We start from the raw sequence: 20,640 nt of genomic DNA on the forward strand, positions 1-20,640 counted from the left end.
TAACCCTCGCCAATCATTTGCTTACGCATTGTTATTTTTCCTTTCCCCCTCTTTTCCTCTCATCGTTTGTGCCTTCTCCCTCCACCCCCTGTGTTTTATTTTTTTTTCTCCACTTTATCCCCCTCTTGCTGTCGCTTTGGTCCCAGGGTGCCATTCGCACCAACCTTTCCCTGCATAAGTGCTTTATCAGAGTAGAGGATGAGTATGGGTCCGTTTGGACTGTTGATGATGAAGAGTTTAAACGTGGCCGCCATATTCAGAGAGGCCGTCCTCGAAAATACTGCCCTGATGAACACTTTGACGAGCTTATTGCACAGTAAGAGCTTTAACTTGCTTGATTTTGGCTTTTGTTTTATTTTGCCCTTTTTTCTTCTTAGCCGCTTCCCTCTGCATGTTTGTTTTGCCAACATTTCATCCAGCAAATCTAACATCTGTGGAACTTTTTTATTAGTTAACTTCCAAATAATGTGCTCTTTCTATGTGTATGTTTCTAAGTGTATCTGCTGCTGACACACAGTGGGGGAAGCCATTTTGTAAGCTCTGTTGGTATTCTTAGAATCTTTGTTATATTTCCAGTTCCTTGTGTACAGATAGGCTTCCTGAACATTGGTTAAGTCCACAAAAAGGCTTCCCCCACTGTGTGTGTCTGAGACTGGTGTACATTAGAAGAAAACGTCAAGGTGTTGTATAGATCTTGCGATGGAACCTAGGCATTGTTACAGACAATAGATATTGTTGTAAATATGTATAATAAGACTTGGTAATGTTCACAAATATTCTTAAACGCAATAATACTTCTCTTAATTGGGATCAATTTATATTAACTTGATAAGTTTTACCAGCAATAAGATTGACGTCTTGTGTTCGGTGGTTAACGTGTTACAATGGACAATTTTCTCAAGGCCGCATTTAGGATGTGCACTCAGATTCACACCACAAGGCAGCCTTATTTATGGCATGGTGTCGATAGTATATGCAGGGACAATGTGGGTGATTGACTGGCAGTGAAAGGTAGACCATGCTGCTCGCCACACTGCCTGTGGTCATCACATGTGCTTTGTGAATCCCTGTTTCAGTGCCTCAGAACCAGCAGGAGGACTACTAGTGCTACAGGCTCGCATTTCACCATTTAAAAAAAGTTTGTATTTGCAGTGCCTTGTTTAAAAAGCAAAAAAAAAAACCAAAGCCTGCTAAGACCCAACACAAAAACGCACAAGAAGCCTGTGTTGGTTTCTATTATAACAAAAAGTCTGTGGGATCGCGATGATATAGTGAAAACCTGACCACCAATGCTCCCTGTATAATAAAAAAGGGAATCCATAATTTAAAAAATGTAACATAAAAATATCATGTACAAAATTAGATTTTTTTTTTTTCACCAAAAAAAATCTAAATATTGGGTTTTTGGTTCTTTGTTTTTCTTCATCTGTTTAATGAGTCCTGTTGTCTCATTCTCATTGCCAGCCAATCACAAGCAGTTGGAGACCACTTGGGATTGATTGGTAGTTGTAAGGAGTTCTGGTTATGCATCAGTTTGGGTTTGAGTTAATGGGATATTTATTATCAGTATTTTTTTGGAGGGCAAACATCCTTATTGGACTACAACAGGACAAGAAACACCAAATATTTGACTTTTTTTTCCCCAAAAATTATCCAACCCCTTCATCACATCATAATATTTTTACTTTGCAAAATAAATGCTCACTTTTGCATTACTCCATATAATAAATAGCTCTGGGGTGCCTATTACAGACTTCAGTAGGAACATCTCCACTAATTCCAACATCTGCTCAAAGATTCAGTCTACTTGCCAGTAAACCTAATGCCTCCCAACCATACCGATTTTAGCGGTACAGTTGCTCATTTTGGATACTGTCCTGTGTTTCTGGGGAGGGGTAAGTTGGAAAGGACCCCCTTTCACCCACTGCTTCTTTTAGCAGAGCAGCAGTGAATGGATGCTGTTGCGTATTCATACGCTATCTATGCATGGGAGAGAGTGACTAGGGGCATGGCCAGAAGCACATGGAGTGCTGGGCATGCCACCACAAAAGTTGGGATTTTGCTCAATGGCGTGCAAATACCCGCAAGGCCATTTCCCCTTGTCACATTGGCACTCCGTAGTCCTGCTTAGAGGAGCATGAAAGCTGGATGGTATGGTAAACCTAGGGTTACTAGAACCTTGCAGTAGATCTTTTTTTTAGGTGCAGGAACCTATGTGTAACAGTATCATAACAATCAATACTCCTCTCCCAAGAGTGCAGACTAAAGGTCCATACACACTGAGCGGCTTTCCCCCTGCCCGGCGCTGACGGAGGAGGGATGACGGCTTTGCATAGCGCAGAGCTATGCAAAGCCGTCCTGAAAGTATAACCAGCAGATGAACAGCTTTCCCGGCGATGTTGCGGGAGCGCGCAGTAGCGCTCACCGCCGGGCCATACACACTGGGCGGCTTTGAGCTGAAAGCCACTCAAAACCTGCTGTTTTGAGCAACTTTCAACTCAAAGTCGCCCAATGTGTATGGGCCTTAATACTCAGGTCAATGAATTTTTATATACAGAATATGATTATTTGTGAATATTGCCAAGTCCGATTTTATATAGAAAACATTTAATCTTGCTTACACACCTGGTAAGGGTCTACTGTACACAGTTCTGTAGGGTTTTCTGATATTATAAATGCCAAGCTAATATTTATGATACATTGTTCTAGATCAGTGGTTCCCAACCCTGGTCCTCAAGTACCCCCAACAGTGCACGTTTTCCAGGTCTCCACACAGAAACACACGTGACATAATTAGCTCCACCTGTGGGTCTTTTAAAATGTGTTTGAATAATGAGTGCACCTGCCGGGTGAACTGGAAAACGTGCACTGTTGGGGGTACTTGAGGACCAGGGTTGGGAACCACTGCTCTAGATAGTCAAGTAATACAGACACTGCACTTAACATAATGTAACTATCCAACGTAGAGGTCTAGCGAGAACCCAGTGTAGTTGGAAATGTGTTTGTTAGGGTTTCCACACTTCTCATACTGTGTATTGCTGGCAAGAGCTCCCTCCATCAGACTGAAAGCTAATTATCTGTGTAATCAGCAGGTGGTTAACCAGCCTTTCAGTTTCCATAAAAGTAGCTGCCATAGTAATGTATATACTGTACTTCTGAATATCTTCATGCACTAATATATTAAGTGGTGGAGTGAGTAACGAGACAAACCTGTTGTCTTTTTTTGACTCCAGTGTCTGCACTTTACCATGTTGAGTGCATATTGCCCCATTATTTTTAGCAAGAATTGGACTCAATACCCCAATGCCTTTCGAATATAGGGGCTTTGAATTATGGAAACCACTAACATCCCCATTCCTTTAATAAAAAATAAATGACAAGTGTTTTATTCGTTTCTGCTCTTTTTATTGTGAAATGTGAGATAGAAGCATTTGAGGGGTAAAACGGGGATTTGATTTTAGTGTCAGTGTCCAAATAACTGGTCTCTGCAGCAGAAAATTTTATCTGAATATATTGCAAGGTGTCTGTTGCCTTGTTAAATAATGAAAGCAATGTTCTGATTTATGCCTACAGAGAGGATAGACACTGGTAGGTAACACGAAAATGCTTTTTACATGGTGTTATTATGATTTGTACAATAATTATACTTGCAAGGCATCAAGGCTGTAATTTCTATTACATCCAGCACAATCTTTATTGTGTTGAGCCTACACGGTATCTAAATTCACCTCCTCCGTGCAGGTCTAAAGCTTGAATGTCTAACTGTAAATTTTATTGCAATTATGGAATTTTTAAAAAAAAATTCATTTTCACATTTTTGACAGTTCTGTTTTTTATTACTAACCTGTTTTTTTTTTGTTCCTTTATTTGTCACGTGCAGTAGTCCTTCTCTTATTAAAAACATTCAGACGAGTCACGCCTACTGCACACCTCTTAATGCTGCTTTGCAGGTAAGTTCCACCATAGCCGCTTGTTCATGTCTCCATTGCCTGTCTTTTCTGCTTATTGCAAAATACATTATCCTGGCTCTAATTAGATATTAAATTTTAATTCTGTTAAACTTTTTTTTTTTTTTTTCTTAAATGCATAAAGCATTACCGTCCCTGGAGGCACGCACATATCAGCCTGCTTCAGCATTAGTGAGATGCTTAGCATTTTGAATATTGTGGCAAAAAAATTAAAAGTTCACTTATTAATATTTATCAGCAGTATCATAATTTCCATCCTCTTATTTCAGAATTTCACTTGAGGCAAAAATACCACAAGTGTAATTACTCGAGCAGAGCTATTAATGTGTGGAATGAAAGAATACTGTGTCATGTGACCTCCTATTGTTCCGGGATCTAAAGGGGAAAAAGCAGGATTTAAAAAATATATATATCATTTTTGTACACATTCCTGATGGACTCTTATTTTTTGCATCAGTTTTTATTTATTTTTGTTTATTATTTTATTGAATCTATTTAAAAAAAATTAAATTGCCTTTTTTTTTCTTTTAAATCGTTACAGAATATTTTAGATTTGTATCCTCATTTGCATTTTGTGACACGATAACCACTTCTACATGTATAGTTTATATGTAAATACATGCTCAGTTATACAAAATCATGGCATAATACTCGTTGGTGAATACTGTTTTTGCAATTATATCCGCAGTAAAACTTGATAAAGCAAACAAGGAAAAATAACAAGTTATGTTTTCCTTCTGCCTATCCTCTAATTATTAGAAATCAAACAGTGACAACAGTGAAACGAACGAATTGTAAATACTGTTCATTAGTTGCTTACTGTCCCTGGAGTCTTGTGAAATATGATTTTAAAGGCTGTTCTGTCTGTAGAATACTATTAAGATTACAAGCACAATTTACATTCATGAGGCTGAAAGGCAAAATGAAATGATCCTATATTCTATCAGATTCCTTCCTTAACGATGACTAATTCCAATTAGAATGCTCAGCAGATTTAACAGTGCTTGTTTTGGAAATGTAACACGAGCTGTTATCTTTTTCTGTCTTTTTTTTTTTCTTTCTCTTTTACATGATTACATTTTGCATGCGTACACTTTTTAAATGCGAATTTACATAGATTTTATTATTTTATTTTTTTTACTAGTATTTTTTTCCTATCATTTTCATTTTTATGCACTTTGTGCTCTCATTAGATTCCATATTTTGTAATAATATTCCGCTGCTGATCGGACTCTAGTGGGCTGCAATCCCTCCATATCATGCATACAAAATTGGATTAAACATTTATAAAATCTTGAAAATAAGAATGGTTTTGAACATGCAATTGGTTAATATATTTAAAACTAGGGACATTTTTTTTAGGGTTCAACATTTTTGCAGATAAATAACAAAAAATCTGCCTTTAGATATGATGTAGCCTTTCTTTAATTGGAGTATGAAAGCTCTAGAGTTTTGGATACTATTGTAATTGATAGAAAATAAATAATTGTAAATTGCATATTTCTCATTAATATACGATTTAGATTAATGTAATATTCAATACAGATAAAGCAGCCATACTCCTGAAAAGAGCTTTTGAAATTTTGGGATTACTAAATCTCAACATAATGTCCCCCTCCCCCCCAGAAATTTGTTAATTTGCAAACCAAGAAGGAAGATTTCTTAAAACATCTAATAGAAAACTAAAGCAACCAATGACTTCCAGATGTTATTTTCTAGAATATACTCGATAATTGATAGAAATTGGTTCCTATAGCAACAACATATTTTAATTTTAGTAGATGCACCCCGTAGATTTCTTTGCTAAGGAAAATGTCAAATTAGAGGAGGTAGCCATTATTGAGTATTAAGCTAAGGTTAAGGATTTTTCCATTTTCTTACATATATTTGTGTTTCTAATCTAATAGTGGCGCCAAAACATCTGTCAGAGTATGTTGAGGCCCATACACACTGTAATATTATCTTTCCAATCTGGCTGGTTGGAATGAAAATCTGGACATTTCTGGGAACAAATTAAAATGGCCAAAATGGAATGGAAAATTGACAAAAATATTTGCATAAAAGAATTTAACCAATTTGTCTGAATTACAATTTTTATTCTCTTTTTCCATGTTTGAGAGCAAACGGTCAATTGTCATTTTTCACAGAAATTTCCAGACTTTCATTTCAACCAGCCAGATTGGAAAGATAATCTTACAGTGTGTATGGGCCTTTAACATAATTTATGTTGATAACTTGTACATATTTCAAAGGCTCCAAAACTGGTTGATTCTAAATATTACATATTATAAAAATAATATCTACCGCAGATTACGTTATTCGTTATTTTTTGGCCTCGTTTGTTGAATTGTAGTAAGATTTCATCAAGTTCCCATGTAGTCAGCGCTCATAGGAACCTTATGAAATCCCCAAAAATCGGAATATAGCTGCAGAGAACCCTGTGTTTTTGTTTTGTTTCTTTGTGCCAGTAGCCTTCAATAACATGGAGCCCTCTCTATTGCTGGCTTTTGCTACAGACCTCAATGGCTGAGAACAGTATACCTCTATACACTACCGCTTCCATGGGAAACCCGGCTCTAACCAGCTTGGCCAGTGCCATGAGGGAAGAACTGAACGGCATGATGGAGCATGGCAACAGTAACGGCAGCGACAGTAGCCCGGGGTGCTCCCCTATGCAAGCAATGTAAGTATCAAGGTTTGCCAGATGCATGATTGGCGAGTTCATTTTCTAGTATGTTGACCAGCCCGATCCTCTATGAACATTATGATTTTCTATGCAGGTGTGAACAGGCAATATCAATTCAATGCTCAAATTCCATAAACAACTATGATCCCTTTTTTTGTAATATGTTTTTATTAAGTGGCCTGGATGGCTTACATACGTAGACTCTGATTGACAGTCTGTGTGTCTCTAATGCTTTGCTTAGATAAGTGACTTCCATCGCAGGGTCCGGTTCTGGATCACTTGTCCCTGAGCGCTCTTTATTTAGGGCCTGCTTCAGGTTTGTAAGAAAAAGCAGAAAAGCAAGCAACTGGACAAAACCATTCTGAATTGCAGGTGGTTGGAGGTCGGATGGGCAGTAGGTCCTACCTCCGCCTCAGGTCCAATGCGCACAAGACCCCGCATCGGACACAAGGGGGACATAAAACACATCCGATTTGGGCCGATTTCTCACCCCAATCTGTCGGAATTGGGTGAAATCGTCCGAAACCATACTAGTGTCTGGGCACCTTCAGATTTGTGTGGGGTGTGTTCAAACTGAATCTAAATAGCAGTGTAAAAATTAAGCTAACATCTGTGGGCTACATGCAAAAGCAGACAGTATTTACCCTGCAGAGAAACCATATAAATATATTTGCTCCCCTTGCATTGCAATATGGTTTGTTCCAGACACAAAGGGGATTATTCAGACCTGATTGCAGGCCGGGCGATTATCGATAGACTGTGCATACGTTCGGCCTGTAGTCCACATGCATGACGCCTTCCTGCAATGAAATTCAACACATTTTTTAATTACTGAACGTATGCATGTTAATTGACTGGAAGCTAGCATTTGGGGGTGGAAACACACTCATTTTCTGGAAGTGTGCAGGCATTTTAAGAGCGGGTGTGTGACGTCCGCTCCGGCCCAATCCAACTGCTTCTATCGTAGCCCTTGAGTATGTCCTGGGCTACACGCCGACTGTACACACTGGAAAAATAATTTGATGGTGAGCGGTTCTCAAATGGATTTGCAGCAAATCGCCAATCCAGCTGCCATGCTGAGCAATGCGCAGGCTTGTACAGGGCGGGATTTCATTCTGGCTGGGTGGCATATACCTGATTGCAGGGCCCTGCAATTTAGAAGTTCACCGATCATGTCTGAATAACCCCTACAATTTCTTGCTTTTTTGCTTTGCTCACAAACATGAATCCGGCCCTTAACCCCTTGAGTGTTGGGTTTTGCTGGGGCAGGACAAACCTACCAGGGCAGGTTTGTACTGCACCAGCTAAGCCCACCACATGACATTGGAAGCACCCCCTCCCCGTCTCCCCCCTCACCTCCCCTCCGGCATTTGTACGCCGGAGCTTCCCTGCCGCCGCTGCACATTCAGCAGTGACGTCGGCGGCAGGCTGGGGGATGTTCGCGGCGGCTCTGGAGCACTCGAGTGCCTGAGCGCTCTCAAGTCCCCCCGAGCCGTGCCGAACATACCTGAGCCTGCCGCCGACGTTACTGCTGCTGTAAAATGAGTGGCAGCTGGTGGCTGGTTCAGGGGAGTTCTGGCGTACGCCGGAGCAAAGGTGATGGGGGGGGGGCACTGAGGGGGTTCGACAGGGGGGGGGGGCTTTAGAGGTGCCACGCTAGTGGTGCACACCTGGACACCACTGGCGCGCACCTATTCTATATTAGTGGTATGCCCTGACATTTTCCGGGACAGCCCGCTGCGGCAGATCAGCTGAGCCCGGAAAATTTCCGGGCATACCACCCAATAGTTTAATGCCTTAATATGCTTTTACTCAATTTGTTGACTATATGGTGGGTATTCAATCTTGGATCACGACTGTCGAGCTGGCCCGACAACTGTGACCCTGTCCCCTGCAGCGGGACGAGAGGGGGCATGGCTGCAAGCTGCGGCCGGGAAGAGGCGAGCTGCAGCCGGGAGCTCATCAATACCCGGCCGTTCTTGGCAGAACAAGCCCGACTGCTTGTGAACATACAGTGGGGGGATCTACCAGGTGCCCCCTCTCCCTATAAAATGACATATGTATTGTGTGTTCTTATTTTAAAACGTGAAATTCTACATTAACCTGTAGCACATCTAATAATGAAGACTTCAGATTACACATCCCCGAGAGAGATATTTACAATGCTTTAAAAGCTTAGCAAAATACTCAAGCGTTTTTATGTGTACCTAAACTGCTACTTCGTAAATGAAAATAATGCACAGATACATATTTACAGTTACCGCACTCTGTAGAAAAGTAACTTGATTAATTGCAACCGCAATTTGGTTCTTCTTAATGCCGGCAAGAAACATTTTTGTGTTTAACTGCCACGCGGCATCCTCTTTAGGAACTGCCGTAAACAGTTGTGATGAGTCTAATTTTCGAGCATCCCAATAAATTAAACTCACTCAGGCTCTTAACACTAACATTATCCCAGCATTACTTTGTTAGCATGGGAACTGTAGCACCGCCAGAGAAACAATAACTGCATTCTGTTTCTTTCTTATCCCGTCTTTATGAAGCTATATTGCCACAGCACTTTTTATCCCGAGATGCCGCTTGCAGAATATTTCTTAATAGGAGTTTGCAGGACTTTCATCCTCCTAGCTTACAGTGCTATCCACAGAGCAGAGCGCACCACGCTGTGCGCGCCATCGGAGCCCAATTCCTTTTAACAGCCGTAAGCTTCACTCCTCCGCTTCCAGAGTGGACAAATAAAAGCAGTATTGAGATGTGGAAAATAAAATAAAAATCTGTTCTCAGTCAGAATGTTTACAGCTAAACGGTTCCAGAGAGAGTTGAAGTTTAAATTGGAAGAAGAAAAAAAATAATAATAGATTTTTGTATTTACTGGCACATTTTTTTTTTCAATTCTAAGATTCATGTTGAGGAACCCAGTGTGCATCACTTAAATCAGCTGCTGTTAACATGTCAGTTATGGCACCAATGTGGTTGCCCATGGGCTTGGCAGGTCAGAGTATAATCTTAGTTAGTCTACCAATTCCTTAAGCAAATTGGTGGCTGCAGGGCTGGTGGAAGGTTTTTCCGCACCTTAGCTTACTGATCCCCCCCCCACACACACACACACACACACACACACACACCAATACCAATGTCTAGAACCTCAGTTGACTGTGTGGAGGTGGCGTCACTGTCGTTTGCATTAAGTTCAACCAGGATGCCTCTCATCCTTAATTTTTGTGATAGTTCTCAGGGGCACCCCACAAATTCTGGAACCCCTCTAGGCATCTGCCTAATGGTACAGCTGGCCCTGGGTAGCTGGTGGAGACCAGTTAGAAAATACTGCACAGAAAATATTAAATACAATTGTGGCCCGTGCTGTCACTTCAAGCGGCCCGCAGCCTCCAGCCTGAAACAGGCAGATCACCAGATGCTGGACGCACAGCACAAGATACTAAAGGTGGGGACCCGGTGTGCACGGGTCCCCACCTTTAGTGCAAGCAATGAGGAGGTGCCGGCCACCACAGTTAGATGTGTTTAGCGTCTTTCGGGTGAGTATGCATCCAACCCCTGCTGCTACAATTGTATATCACCCTCCTCCGCAATAACAATGACAGCAGTGTGTGGGGAGGGGGGGCATCAAGGGGAAAGCTTGCTCCCGTAATATGTAGAGCGGAGGAGGGCGGCAGCAGGAGCCCAAGTATCCTACTCCTGTCCATGCAGTGCCTGCTTTGCCTCTCCATCATCTGGCTCACACAAGGGGCTGGGTAACATACAGAGAAGGGAGGGGGCAGGCAGGGAGACATACAGTCAATGGGTGCAGAGTGGGGGACATACAATGCAGGAGGGGCAGGCATAGGGACAAAGTGAATGGAGGCAGAGTGGGGGACATACAGTAAATGGCAGTCATACAGTGAAGGAGGAGCAGGCTGGGGGACATAGAGTGAATGGGGGCAGATTGGGGGACATACAGTGAGGGCGGGGCAGGCTTGGGGACATACAGTGAATAGAGGCAGTGATTAAGAGAAGGGGGATAGAGTGGGTGCTGAGTGGGGGACATGCAGTGAATGGGGGCAGGCTGGGGGAAATACAGAGAAGGAGGACGCAGGCTGGGGAATATACAGTGAAGGGGCAGGCTGGGGGACATAGAGTGAATGGGGGCAGAGTAGGGGACCATTCTGATGTGATTAATGGTTCAAAGAATGTCAGGCTGAACGGTCGGCCCCCACACATTTTCACCTCACCAAATCTGGCCCTCATCGCAAAAAGTTTGGACACCCCTGCACTACACCTTTCATTCTTTTGGTAACACGTCATCCATCTGATTATCTGGATCTACAAGCTGGCTAAAGCCAAACTGAGCCTAAAACTGTACAAGCTGCTTCTAAAGCCCACTATACACTGTGCAATGCCCCTTAAACTCACCCAGCATCCTCCTGTGCGGCAGGATCACATACGATATGTTGTATGTGTTCCAATTCCCCAATCCCAGGAGGCTGTCCCAGTCGGAGGTGGGACGTGCAACATGTCCGATCTCCAATCCAATGCACAGATGACCACTGATCGGATTGGGTGGCCAATCGCACCATTGTATAGCCAGCTTAAGAGCTTCAACAATGTGACATTCTGTAAGCTCCCTTCCCCAGAGGAGCTTACAGTCATCTGCCCCCATTTGGCTAGAATGTCAAGCCCTGGTTATCCATGGAATAGGGCTGAACTGCTCTTTGAATTACGCACCCTTTTTTACTAATATATCTACCCTACAGAGCCCCGCTTCTACAGCAACAGCGCTGCAGAAATCAACAGGGAAATGGTGCAGTGGCCAATTTGCTGGCATTTCACTCATTCGCAGTAAGAAAATCACTGGGAAACCGGGTGGCGCATTATTTTTCCAGAGACCTGCACGCACGCACTAGACTCTGGGAGAGCACTAGGATTTTCTAGAGACCAAAGTCAACAGCGCTGATGGCTAGAGAGGAGGGGCCTAGAAGAAGCCTCTGTAAACAGCAATCACAGAATGATTAGTGAAATAACAGTATGGCCAGCCATGTTGTAGTCCAGCATCATGTTGAGTTACTACCAGGGGTTAAAGTGAGGGGGAACGGGGTGGAACTGTGTTCCACCACCTCTAATGTTGAGGTGGAACATTTTAACCTCAACATTGACCCTGCACAGTAATTCTCACAGAAAAGCATTCTAGTTTGCAAGGGGATGCCAAAAACCGTACCACTTGCCCTGTCTCTTCCTAATGGGGGGAGGGGTTGGGGGGGTAATTAGGTGGCATAGAGAAATGAGTTCCCCCACCTCTGCATGACCACTTTATGCCCTGGTTACTACTTCATGTTTTGGAAGAGCTAGAATGAAATAGAAGAATAAACTGCAGATCTGTGGGTGGTGGTGGTGGTGTGTGTGGAGGGGGGTGCAACCCGGTGTGGGGGGAGTAGGAGTTTTAATTCATTAGTGCAACATATTTTTAGGCATTGCATTTTAAAGTCAATTGTATCATGAGCCAGCAGGAGCCTTTTCCTTCTGCTCCTCATCTCTAATATTAGATAATGTCAATAAAATGACACTTCCCTTCACCGTTTCAAAGGCCAGGCGGTGTTTACGCATTTGAGTATTTTGCATGACAAAAGCCACTCAGCGGTGAGAAAGTAATTGCTGTTTGTAAAGGCAGTCCTGTAAATATGATTTACGCTCAACATTTCTTTCTTGTTATCATAGCTGTTATGTACGATCAGCCCTATTCCCCCGTGAGTTATTCATACGCTCTTCCATAATGGGGAACTTGGCAGATCTCATCTCCCGAGAGCGTCCTTTTTTTTGCCCACCATGGGCTGGGGATCATGTTTTTTCTTGTTTACAGCTGACAGTGTTATTATTCTCGTTAGGACTGTGCTCTCTTATCGCATTGTTGTGTTGAGCGAGCCACCCCCCCCTTCTCTCCGTTTGTGTTTTCTGGCAGAGCTTTTCTTCCAGTATTGACAGTTTGTAAAAATATGCATTAATTTGGAGTTTAAAGCATGTATCATGGTGTCTCCTTGCAGTGTACTGCTTGAAGTTGATTAATGATAGAACCTCACTTGGGGTCGTCCTCTAGAGAGTTGCCTCGCAGGTTCTGCATGTTAACTAAAGAAGCAGAACACACATTAAGCAATGATTACCCCCAGCCTCTGTAAGGCTTCATGGCCTGATAATTACCACTTTTACTTTATGAAGTCTCGTTTAATCTATGTATCTACTTAATGTGTATTAAAAAAAAATTCTTTCTGGTCTGATTTATATATATATATATATATATATATATTTCATTATTTGAGAAAATATTTAATTTTAGAAAAAAAAAACTCCTTCATAATATTGTGTGTTGAGAATATTACCATTAACTAGGACTGAAATATTTATCAGCTCTTATTACTGTAGTTTATACCTTATGCATGCATTTTGGCAATACGGCCTAATAAGCCAGTTGGGTTTTCTGTAGGCATTTTTTTTTTTTTAGCATAAATATATATTACTAGGCTCGTTTTTATTGTAGTAACTTGACTTTCGGCACCAGGCGCTCCAAGGCAAGCGGAGGTATCATCTCAGGTGGTGGAACACAACTGTTGAAGGAGAAAATGCAGGGCCAAGCGCTTAATATTAAACTCTCCTAATCAAAATGATTATAATGAACTACGCAATATAAGACAGAGTAAATATGAGGCGCGTAGCATCATTTTGGTTAAAAATGATTTGTGATGCCTTGGGGGGGGGGGGGGGGGTGTCCTGTGTCTTGAGCTTGAACTTTAGTTTTAGGGATGCACCAAATAAGATCACTGCCTCAAATTATGATAAGCACCCCTCAGATTTACTCTTATTTTATTGCAATTCTGATTAGCAGTATTTAGGGTTTTTACCTGCATTTTCTCTCCTTCCTCTTTTTTTCTGTGTGAAACTACAAGTCTCAGTATGGCAGCAACTCTAATTGGGTTAAATTCATACTTACCTACCCTCCTGGATTGGCCGCGAGGTCTCGAAAATAGGGTCCTCCTCCAGCCTCTGTCAGTCAATCTCGGCTCTTCGGGGAGGGGCTAAAATAACGCAAATTGCGTCATTTAGTACCACCCTCTCACCGAAGGCATTTATGGGGGGTGGGGCATAATGATGGCAAACCCCGCCCCCAGAAAAGCTGCAAAAGAGGCTTCTCCTGGAGAGGAGTCGAGGTAGGCAAGTATGGGTACATTTACTGAAGCTTCTAAAACTGAAAGGAAGTGAGGTTGCCCATAGCAACCAATCAGATGCTGTCTTATATTGCAGGACGCAAGAGAGAAATAATAGACAGAATCGGACTGGTTGCTATGGATATTCCTTGTCGCTTTTTTTTTTTTAGAAGATTTTGTAAATTTACCCTGTCATGTTTATAATTAGGTAAAATAGATAAAGTTCAGCTTATTAACAGAACCTCATTTAACAATTAAGTACATGGAAACTAGTATAATGTTGATTATAAGATTTTTTATTTTTTTTTGTCTTGGGTGTAGGCATCATGTACATGTTAAAGAAGAACCACTGGATCCTGATGAGAATGAAGGTCCGCTCTCGCTAGTAACAACAGCTAACCACAGTCCCGATTTCGACCCCGACAGAGATTATGAAGATGAACCTGTAAACGAGGACATGGAGTAGCATTGCGTGTAATTTCACAATCCTGAGAATGAAGACAGTTCATGGCTCGGGGCATCTCTCCGTTATTGTACAGTCTGGAGAGGTCCCGGCCCGTTCTGACACCTTTGACATGTGTTAACTCTTATTAGTGCCATCAAGTCTCCCGTTTGGGAGTATTTTTGATTTTTCTACTTTTTTTGTTGAAGAAAAAAGGAATTTGTACTCTGTGCATTGGATCGACTTGTTTGGTACTTGCGACTTCCTCTCTCACAGTCAACATCAGTGTTGTAAATTTGCTAAAAAAACGATTTCACTTCTTCGTACGCAGCAGACTTTAGGACTGTCGTTCTGCCAAACGGACACCGAGGATATCGATATAAGCATGTGCGTCTAAACTGCAGGTCATCCCTTTTGCCCAGATTTTAAAGGATTCCAATGGACAACGTATTTGCACAGTACTGCATGTAATTCTGATTATCACTGCCTTTAAATCAATTCTTTTGCTTCCATATGGGACGGGGGTGACCTTTTTATATATGTATGGGACAGAGGGAGAGGCATAGTAATTATCCCAAACTTCTTAATGTATTGCTTTTATTTTTTAATGTACTACACCAATTTAAGTTCTGACCTCAGGCCTCTGCTTCAGGCCCAAGGCCTCTCGGAGGCGTAATGTTTTCTGTACTTTGTGATGAATGTTAATAGGTGTTTTTATTATATAATTTTATTATATAATGCCGAATGTCTTTCAACTGTTCAACATTTTCTGTCGTTCATCGTAGTTTTTTTTACATTGCAGTCACGTTTCTTTCAGACACTCGACTAAAAAACAAACAAAAAAAAAGCATTCCATTATGATACGCTCTTACAATGGTCCCTAAAAAACTGCCCTTGACAGTAAACGGAATGTTCTGTCTAATACTGCAAAAACGAAGGCCATAGAAAAAGCCATGAAGTGGCAAAGGTAATACCTAGCAGTATTCATTAGCTTTGTCACTGACAATAAACCCAGTCTAAATGTACCAACTTCAGCACAAGTTTTGTAGCTCTCAGCCCATACTTTTTCCATTGACTTGCAGCAGAGTCTTTTGAGACTTGATATGCTCTATAGAACCAGAAGCTGGTTTTCCACTTGCAAAACAAGCAAAAGTTTTTGAAAAACTTACATTGATAATGCTATGGAGCATTTTTTCCTCTACTGTTCAGATTTTCTGTGTTTCCCCAGTGTGATGCATTGGTAAGTCACTTATCAATTTGTGGGTGGAGGAGCATTGTCCTTATGTATAAAATCTTAGATCCACATATGTATACAAAAATCTATATGAAAAATATATGTAACATTGAATAGGAGGTAAGAAGTTGGTTTAAAATGGCTTGCAATGTGCACCTATAAAAAAGGGGATACATGATTGGAGTTTTTTTTTTTTGTTTTTTTTTTTTCAACCATGCTAATTTTTTATTATTATTAATTGCTATAATAAGTGATACAAATCACCAACAAATCATTAACAACATTGCAAGTTTCAAAAAATGTCCTGTCTAAAACATCGTGCACCTAATGCCACACTTCTTTGATATCCATGCCCTCGAAGATGAAACTTTTTGCAATGAAGAAGTTTTTAGAATGGTCAAGACAGGAAAAAACAAACAAAAATAAATAAATGAAAATAAGATCTGTGCGACTAAGCAAACACCGAGATGAATACTTCTTGTGTGAAGGTTAGACAAACAGGATTTTTAGTCTTAACCCAAGGAGTGTTATAAAGGTGAAGTCGCAATAGGGAGCTCTTTGTGGACCCAACTGCAAACAGTCGGTCTTGCTGACACATTCGTGTCTGGTTCTCAAATTGTTTGATGTGGTAATGAGATCAAAATGCAAAAATAAACAGTATTTTTGGTTATTTTTATGAGGCACGTGGATCATAAGGTTCCAATGGTTTCATGCTTCCATGACCAAATCAGACTGCAGGGAATGCCAGGCAGATGAAGGCATTTTGTTGTAGGAAGCAGTGCATGTCTGGCACCACTTGTGCATGTTGTAAGTGATCCTCAAAGCTTTTGAAAAGGGTGGGTGATGGTAAGACCACCATAGTAATGTAGAACAATATCTTTGCAGGGAAATTAAAGGTGCAGTCCCATTTCCTTAGTACCTTTTCTTGTTATTTTTATGTTTTTTTTTTAATATAACAAACTTTATTAACGGCAGCACAAAACAAAGCCAAAATCAACATGGCCGTGTTTTATTTTTGCAAATGTTTTGTTTTTCTTTCATTTTTTGAATCAATATTGATAACTTTGCACCATTTATTACCTCAGGTAGGGCCTCATATATTATCAGTAGAGATGTTTAAATTTGTGAAGTCATTGTGCAGTCACAAAAAAAAAAAAAATTAGGCCTGAATTTCCATTCCAAGCAATTTAACCAGAATTCAAATTGTTTCTGAACGAGGTGACTTGTTCTGTAAATTTAGGCGGGACTGCGCTTTTAAATAATACTTATGCTCTGATTCCCTCCCCCCCCCCACACCTTTTTTTGAAAGCCCCGATAAAACAATCTTTATTTTTGAACCACTTTTTTAGGTAGCAAAATCAGTTATTTTTATTTATTTTTTTCATTCTCCGCAAGAGTTCAATCTCTGTGATGCGGTTAGGACTGACCATGGCTTATTTAATAATATACGAAGGGAGCTGTAATGTGCTGTAACCAATAGCAACATATTCAATGTGAGTTTATAGCTGGATACTTTCTAAGGCAGAAGAAAGTGAATCTCTGATCGGTTGCCACGAGTTAGCTCATGCCTTATTTCAGCATGGCAAAGGAACCTCTTTAAAGTTTTGCTTAGATTTGTATGCCCTAAAACTACCAAAGATTTTACACATTGGTAAATGATGTTGTTTGTTATATGCTTTACCTTATAAAGCCAAATCTCCTCTTGTTGTTGATCAAACAAAACAAGTAAACTCTAAGGTGGATGATATTGATCATGTTAATTTAATAGGATTCTGCTCCTTTTCATTTGTGTATATCTAGATCACCTATTTCCAAACCAAAGTTGTTGTTGTTTTTTTTTTTCTTTTTCTTTTATTATTCCAGTGTGACCAACCCATGTAATACTAATATCAATGTCTGGAACAGTATTAGCAACTTGTTGAAATTTTGATTTGTTTTTATCCCCATACATTTCCCATTCATTAAGTGATTAATGTATGTATGTGAGCACTTATGTGCTAAAAAAAAAAACAAGTTAATTATCTAATTAAAATCACCACAGCCCAAAATACTGCACATGATCAGCTTAATTGACAAATTAAGGGGGTAGAGTTTTTCTACCCCAAATAATATATAGCTGTTAAATAACACACCGGCTTAGAGTGCAGAAACTGCTTTAACCCGTAGAAACCAAGTAGATATTCGCTTTGATCACTCTTGGCACTTTTATGCAGTTTCCACCACCAACTTATTAAATGCACCCTATAGTGTTCCTTCTTAAACTGCATGTTTTTTTTTTTTCTTTTTTTTTCTTTAATGTATATATAAGCTATTTAAAAGTTTAAAGCAGGCAAACCCAAAGCACTTTTGTGAATAATATAATACCAAATTTTAATTTGATAACATATCCAAATGTCCTCAGTTACTTCAACATTATAAGGCAGGGCAGACACAAAGACACAAACAATTTACTAAAAAGATTACGCGGGAGATTTAACAAAACTTGTAAATAGACATCAAAAGAAAGCAACAAAGGAAAGTATATACCAATACTTCTTTCTTTTTGATGTTTAAGGTGTACTGGAAAATTGGATACTACAGCAAGTGGTCCTCATTCTGTCACCCACCCCCCTTATTCAGAGTAATAATATTGCTTAAACGTTGAGTTTAATTCTAGTCTGTGTATAAGGGCAATCATCACTGGCCATGTGTGTTTGTTTTTTGTTTTTTTGACCTTTTTGTAAAAAAGGGTTGCTTGGATTTAGACAGAGAGACGAGCTGAGATTGTGCACAAAGCACCCGGGTCTTTCAGAGTGTGTGGTTCACAGACTTTAGTTCATAGCTCAGAATGAGGATAACGGAACTGGTTGACTTGTTCATTCTTGGCACGAATTGTTGGGCGTTGAAAAACGAAACAGCATGAGTAACATTAGCATACCTCAAATCAGCCCTTTATGGAATGACCACAGATACATTTCACTAAGTTGCACTTAACTATATTGCATGCTCAGTTTACAGCAAATTTTAAGAAAAATATTAAATATTCACTTTTACATATCATACAAGTGTCAAACTTGTGTTAAGACCAACTAAAAAGAAAAACTCAGGCTTTATCATCCAGCAAACTTCACAATGTATTTTATTTTCATTTTTTATTTTCTAGTGAAAACTTTCATTGCCATTACGTTTCCCATTGTGTACATACATTGTCTACGTGACCATTTGTATTTAAATGAGGGCGGGAAGGGTGGGCAAGGTTGGTTATATCATTTTTTTTCCTTTATAAAAAATATTCCTTGCAAGGAATAAATGCATATTTGTTTGTCAAACCACCATTGCTTTGTTGTGCAACTGCTTTATAATAACTATATTAAAAATAGCTTTGAAAAAAAAAACTACTGTATGTAACTATTGCAGATACATGCTGCATATGTATAATATTTAGTTATCCCAGCTTAAAAATTATGGATGACATTTGCTGACAAGGCGGGAGAAATTCCCTGACTATTTTGCTTTCAAATTGTAACATAGTTGACAGATTTTTTTTTCTATCATTGATCAATGAATTTTGTACAGTTCTTGTGTTTTGTTTTGTTTTGTTTTCTGCTAGTTTTTTTTTTTTTTTTATACTTTTCAACCATGTTATGTTATTTTACCACTGCCTTCTCTGGCTGTCATAAATAAATAAAAAAAAAGGTTCATACATTTTAAAAAAAACGTATAAAAAAAAAAGTTGTTTTAAAGTGTTTTCTCCTGCAGTAAATATTTTGCATGACGAATCCTGGGCTCACACTTTCAAAGTTTATCAGTGAAGTCTTGACTAATTAATGGGGAGTGTCAAAATATTAAACTTTTTGTATAAAAGAAAATTACTTTACAAGGTGCCAAGATGTAAAGACAATTTGTTACATTCTCTTTTTTTTCTCAAAGAAAAGCGTACATTAGCAAAATAGTACCATGTATCAGGTAAACTGCTGTCAGGAATGAGTTGAATAAGCCTTCTCTTATTTTCCATGCATTGTAAACATTTTTTTTTTTTAATGTTGGATATTTGCATCTCGCTAGCGGTGAAAAGACAAATCAAGGCTTTTAGGTTGATCGTGATATTGAAAATTATTGTTAATTTATTTACTTGCAAATCCATTTCAAACTTTTTCATTTTAGAATTACAAATCAATATAAAATGCTTCACCTACAAAAAAAAAAATTATAAAAAAAAATTATAAAAAAAAATTCTCCACTGAAAAGTAAATCCCTTTTAATTCATTAATGATGATTGATTGGCCAATAAGGGAAAATGTGCTTGAACAGTCTCACAGCCAACATATTTTATATATATTTAGCTTTTTAGTTTTGTACTGTCACATGTTTTCATTAGCTTTTATTATGAAGCCACATTAAGCACTCGTTTTGATGCTTGCAAAACCAGATTTTCTAGGGTATTGCATTATTGCCTCGGCCTAAGTAAACAATCTTATGACAACCCATAAGCCTTGATGACAATGGTACCGTCTGGACTGTGAGCATGGTGCTTTATGTGTATGTGCTGCCAGTAAAAAGATTTTTTTGTTTTGTTTTGAAAAGGCATAAAAGAAACTCATTCCTTACATCAACTGTAATTTCATCATTCCATGTCTGTTGATACAGACAATAAAAAATGTTGTGTAGTCAGTACTGATTACTGACAGTATAGCATTCTCAAATGCAATAAAATGCTGGTTGTTCACACTGGTAGTTTGCGTGGTCTTGTCTTTTGATGTACTGTAATTAATAGATTAGATCACTTGGCTCATCCAGTATCTCCCAATTTTTATAAAATGACCTACACAACACACAGCGGAAGCAAATGTACTCCCCCACATAATGGAATACAATTCTTATTAGCTACACTCTCTTTCAAGCCATACGTATTCCCCATATGCAGGAAAAATAACATATACAAAAATAAAATTTCAAAATAGGCCTCCTATATTTTAATTTTATTTTACATTACAATAAAGACATCCATCTGTTTTTTTAACACCGAATAAAAAATATTTTTCCTTTCGGGACCTCTTATGCGCAAAAAACACGCATTTTGTGGGTGTCAAATGCAACCACTATATCAAATAATGAACCTATAGTATGCCGGTTTTATAGTAACCTCA

At 39.5% G+C, this 20,640-nt stretch overlaps 1 protein-coding gene across 12 annotated transcripts in view; it reads left to right on the forward strand.

The window, feature by feature from the left end:
• FOXP1 (forkhead box P1) overlaps positions 1–20,221 on the forward strand; it is a 552,073-nt gene extending 531,852 nt beyond the window's left edge. For 8 of the 12 annotated variants that reach the window (XM_083155980.1, XM_083155981.1, XM_083155986.1 and 5 more), the window contains 3 exons: positions 3,881–3,950; positions 6,440–6,651; positions 14,160–20,221. In XM_083155980.1, the coding sequence (XP_083012106.1) occupies positions 3,881–3,950; positions 6,440–6,651; positions 14,160–14,304 (427 nt within the window). In that variant the 3' untranslated portion in view covers positions 14,305–20,221. Of the gene's footprint in view, positions 1–3,880; positions 3,951–6,439; positions 6,652–14,159 lie in introns of those variants that run through there. The other 4 variants (XM_083155983.1, XM_083155985.1, XM_083155988.1 and 1 more) reach the window with 2 other exon arrangements.
• The last annotated feature ends 419 nt before the right edge of the window (positions 20,222–20,640 follow it).

This window comes from Crinia signifera, chromosome 8 (genome assembly GCF_055691185.1).
Source record: "Crinia signifera chromosome 8, ASM5569118v1, whole genome shotgun sequence".
NCBI classification, from domain to species: Eukaryota; Metazoa; Chordata; class Amphibia; order Anura; family Myobatrachidae; genus Crinia; species Crinia signifera.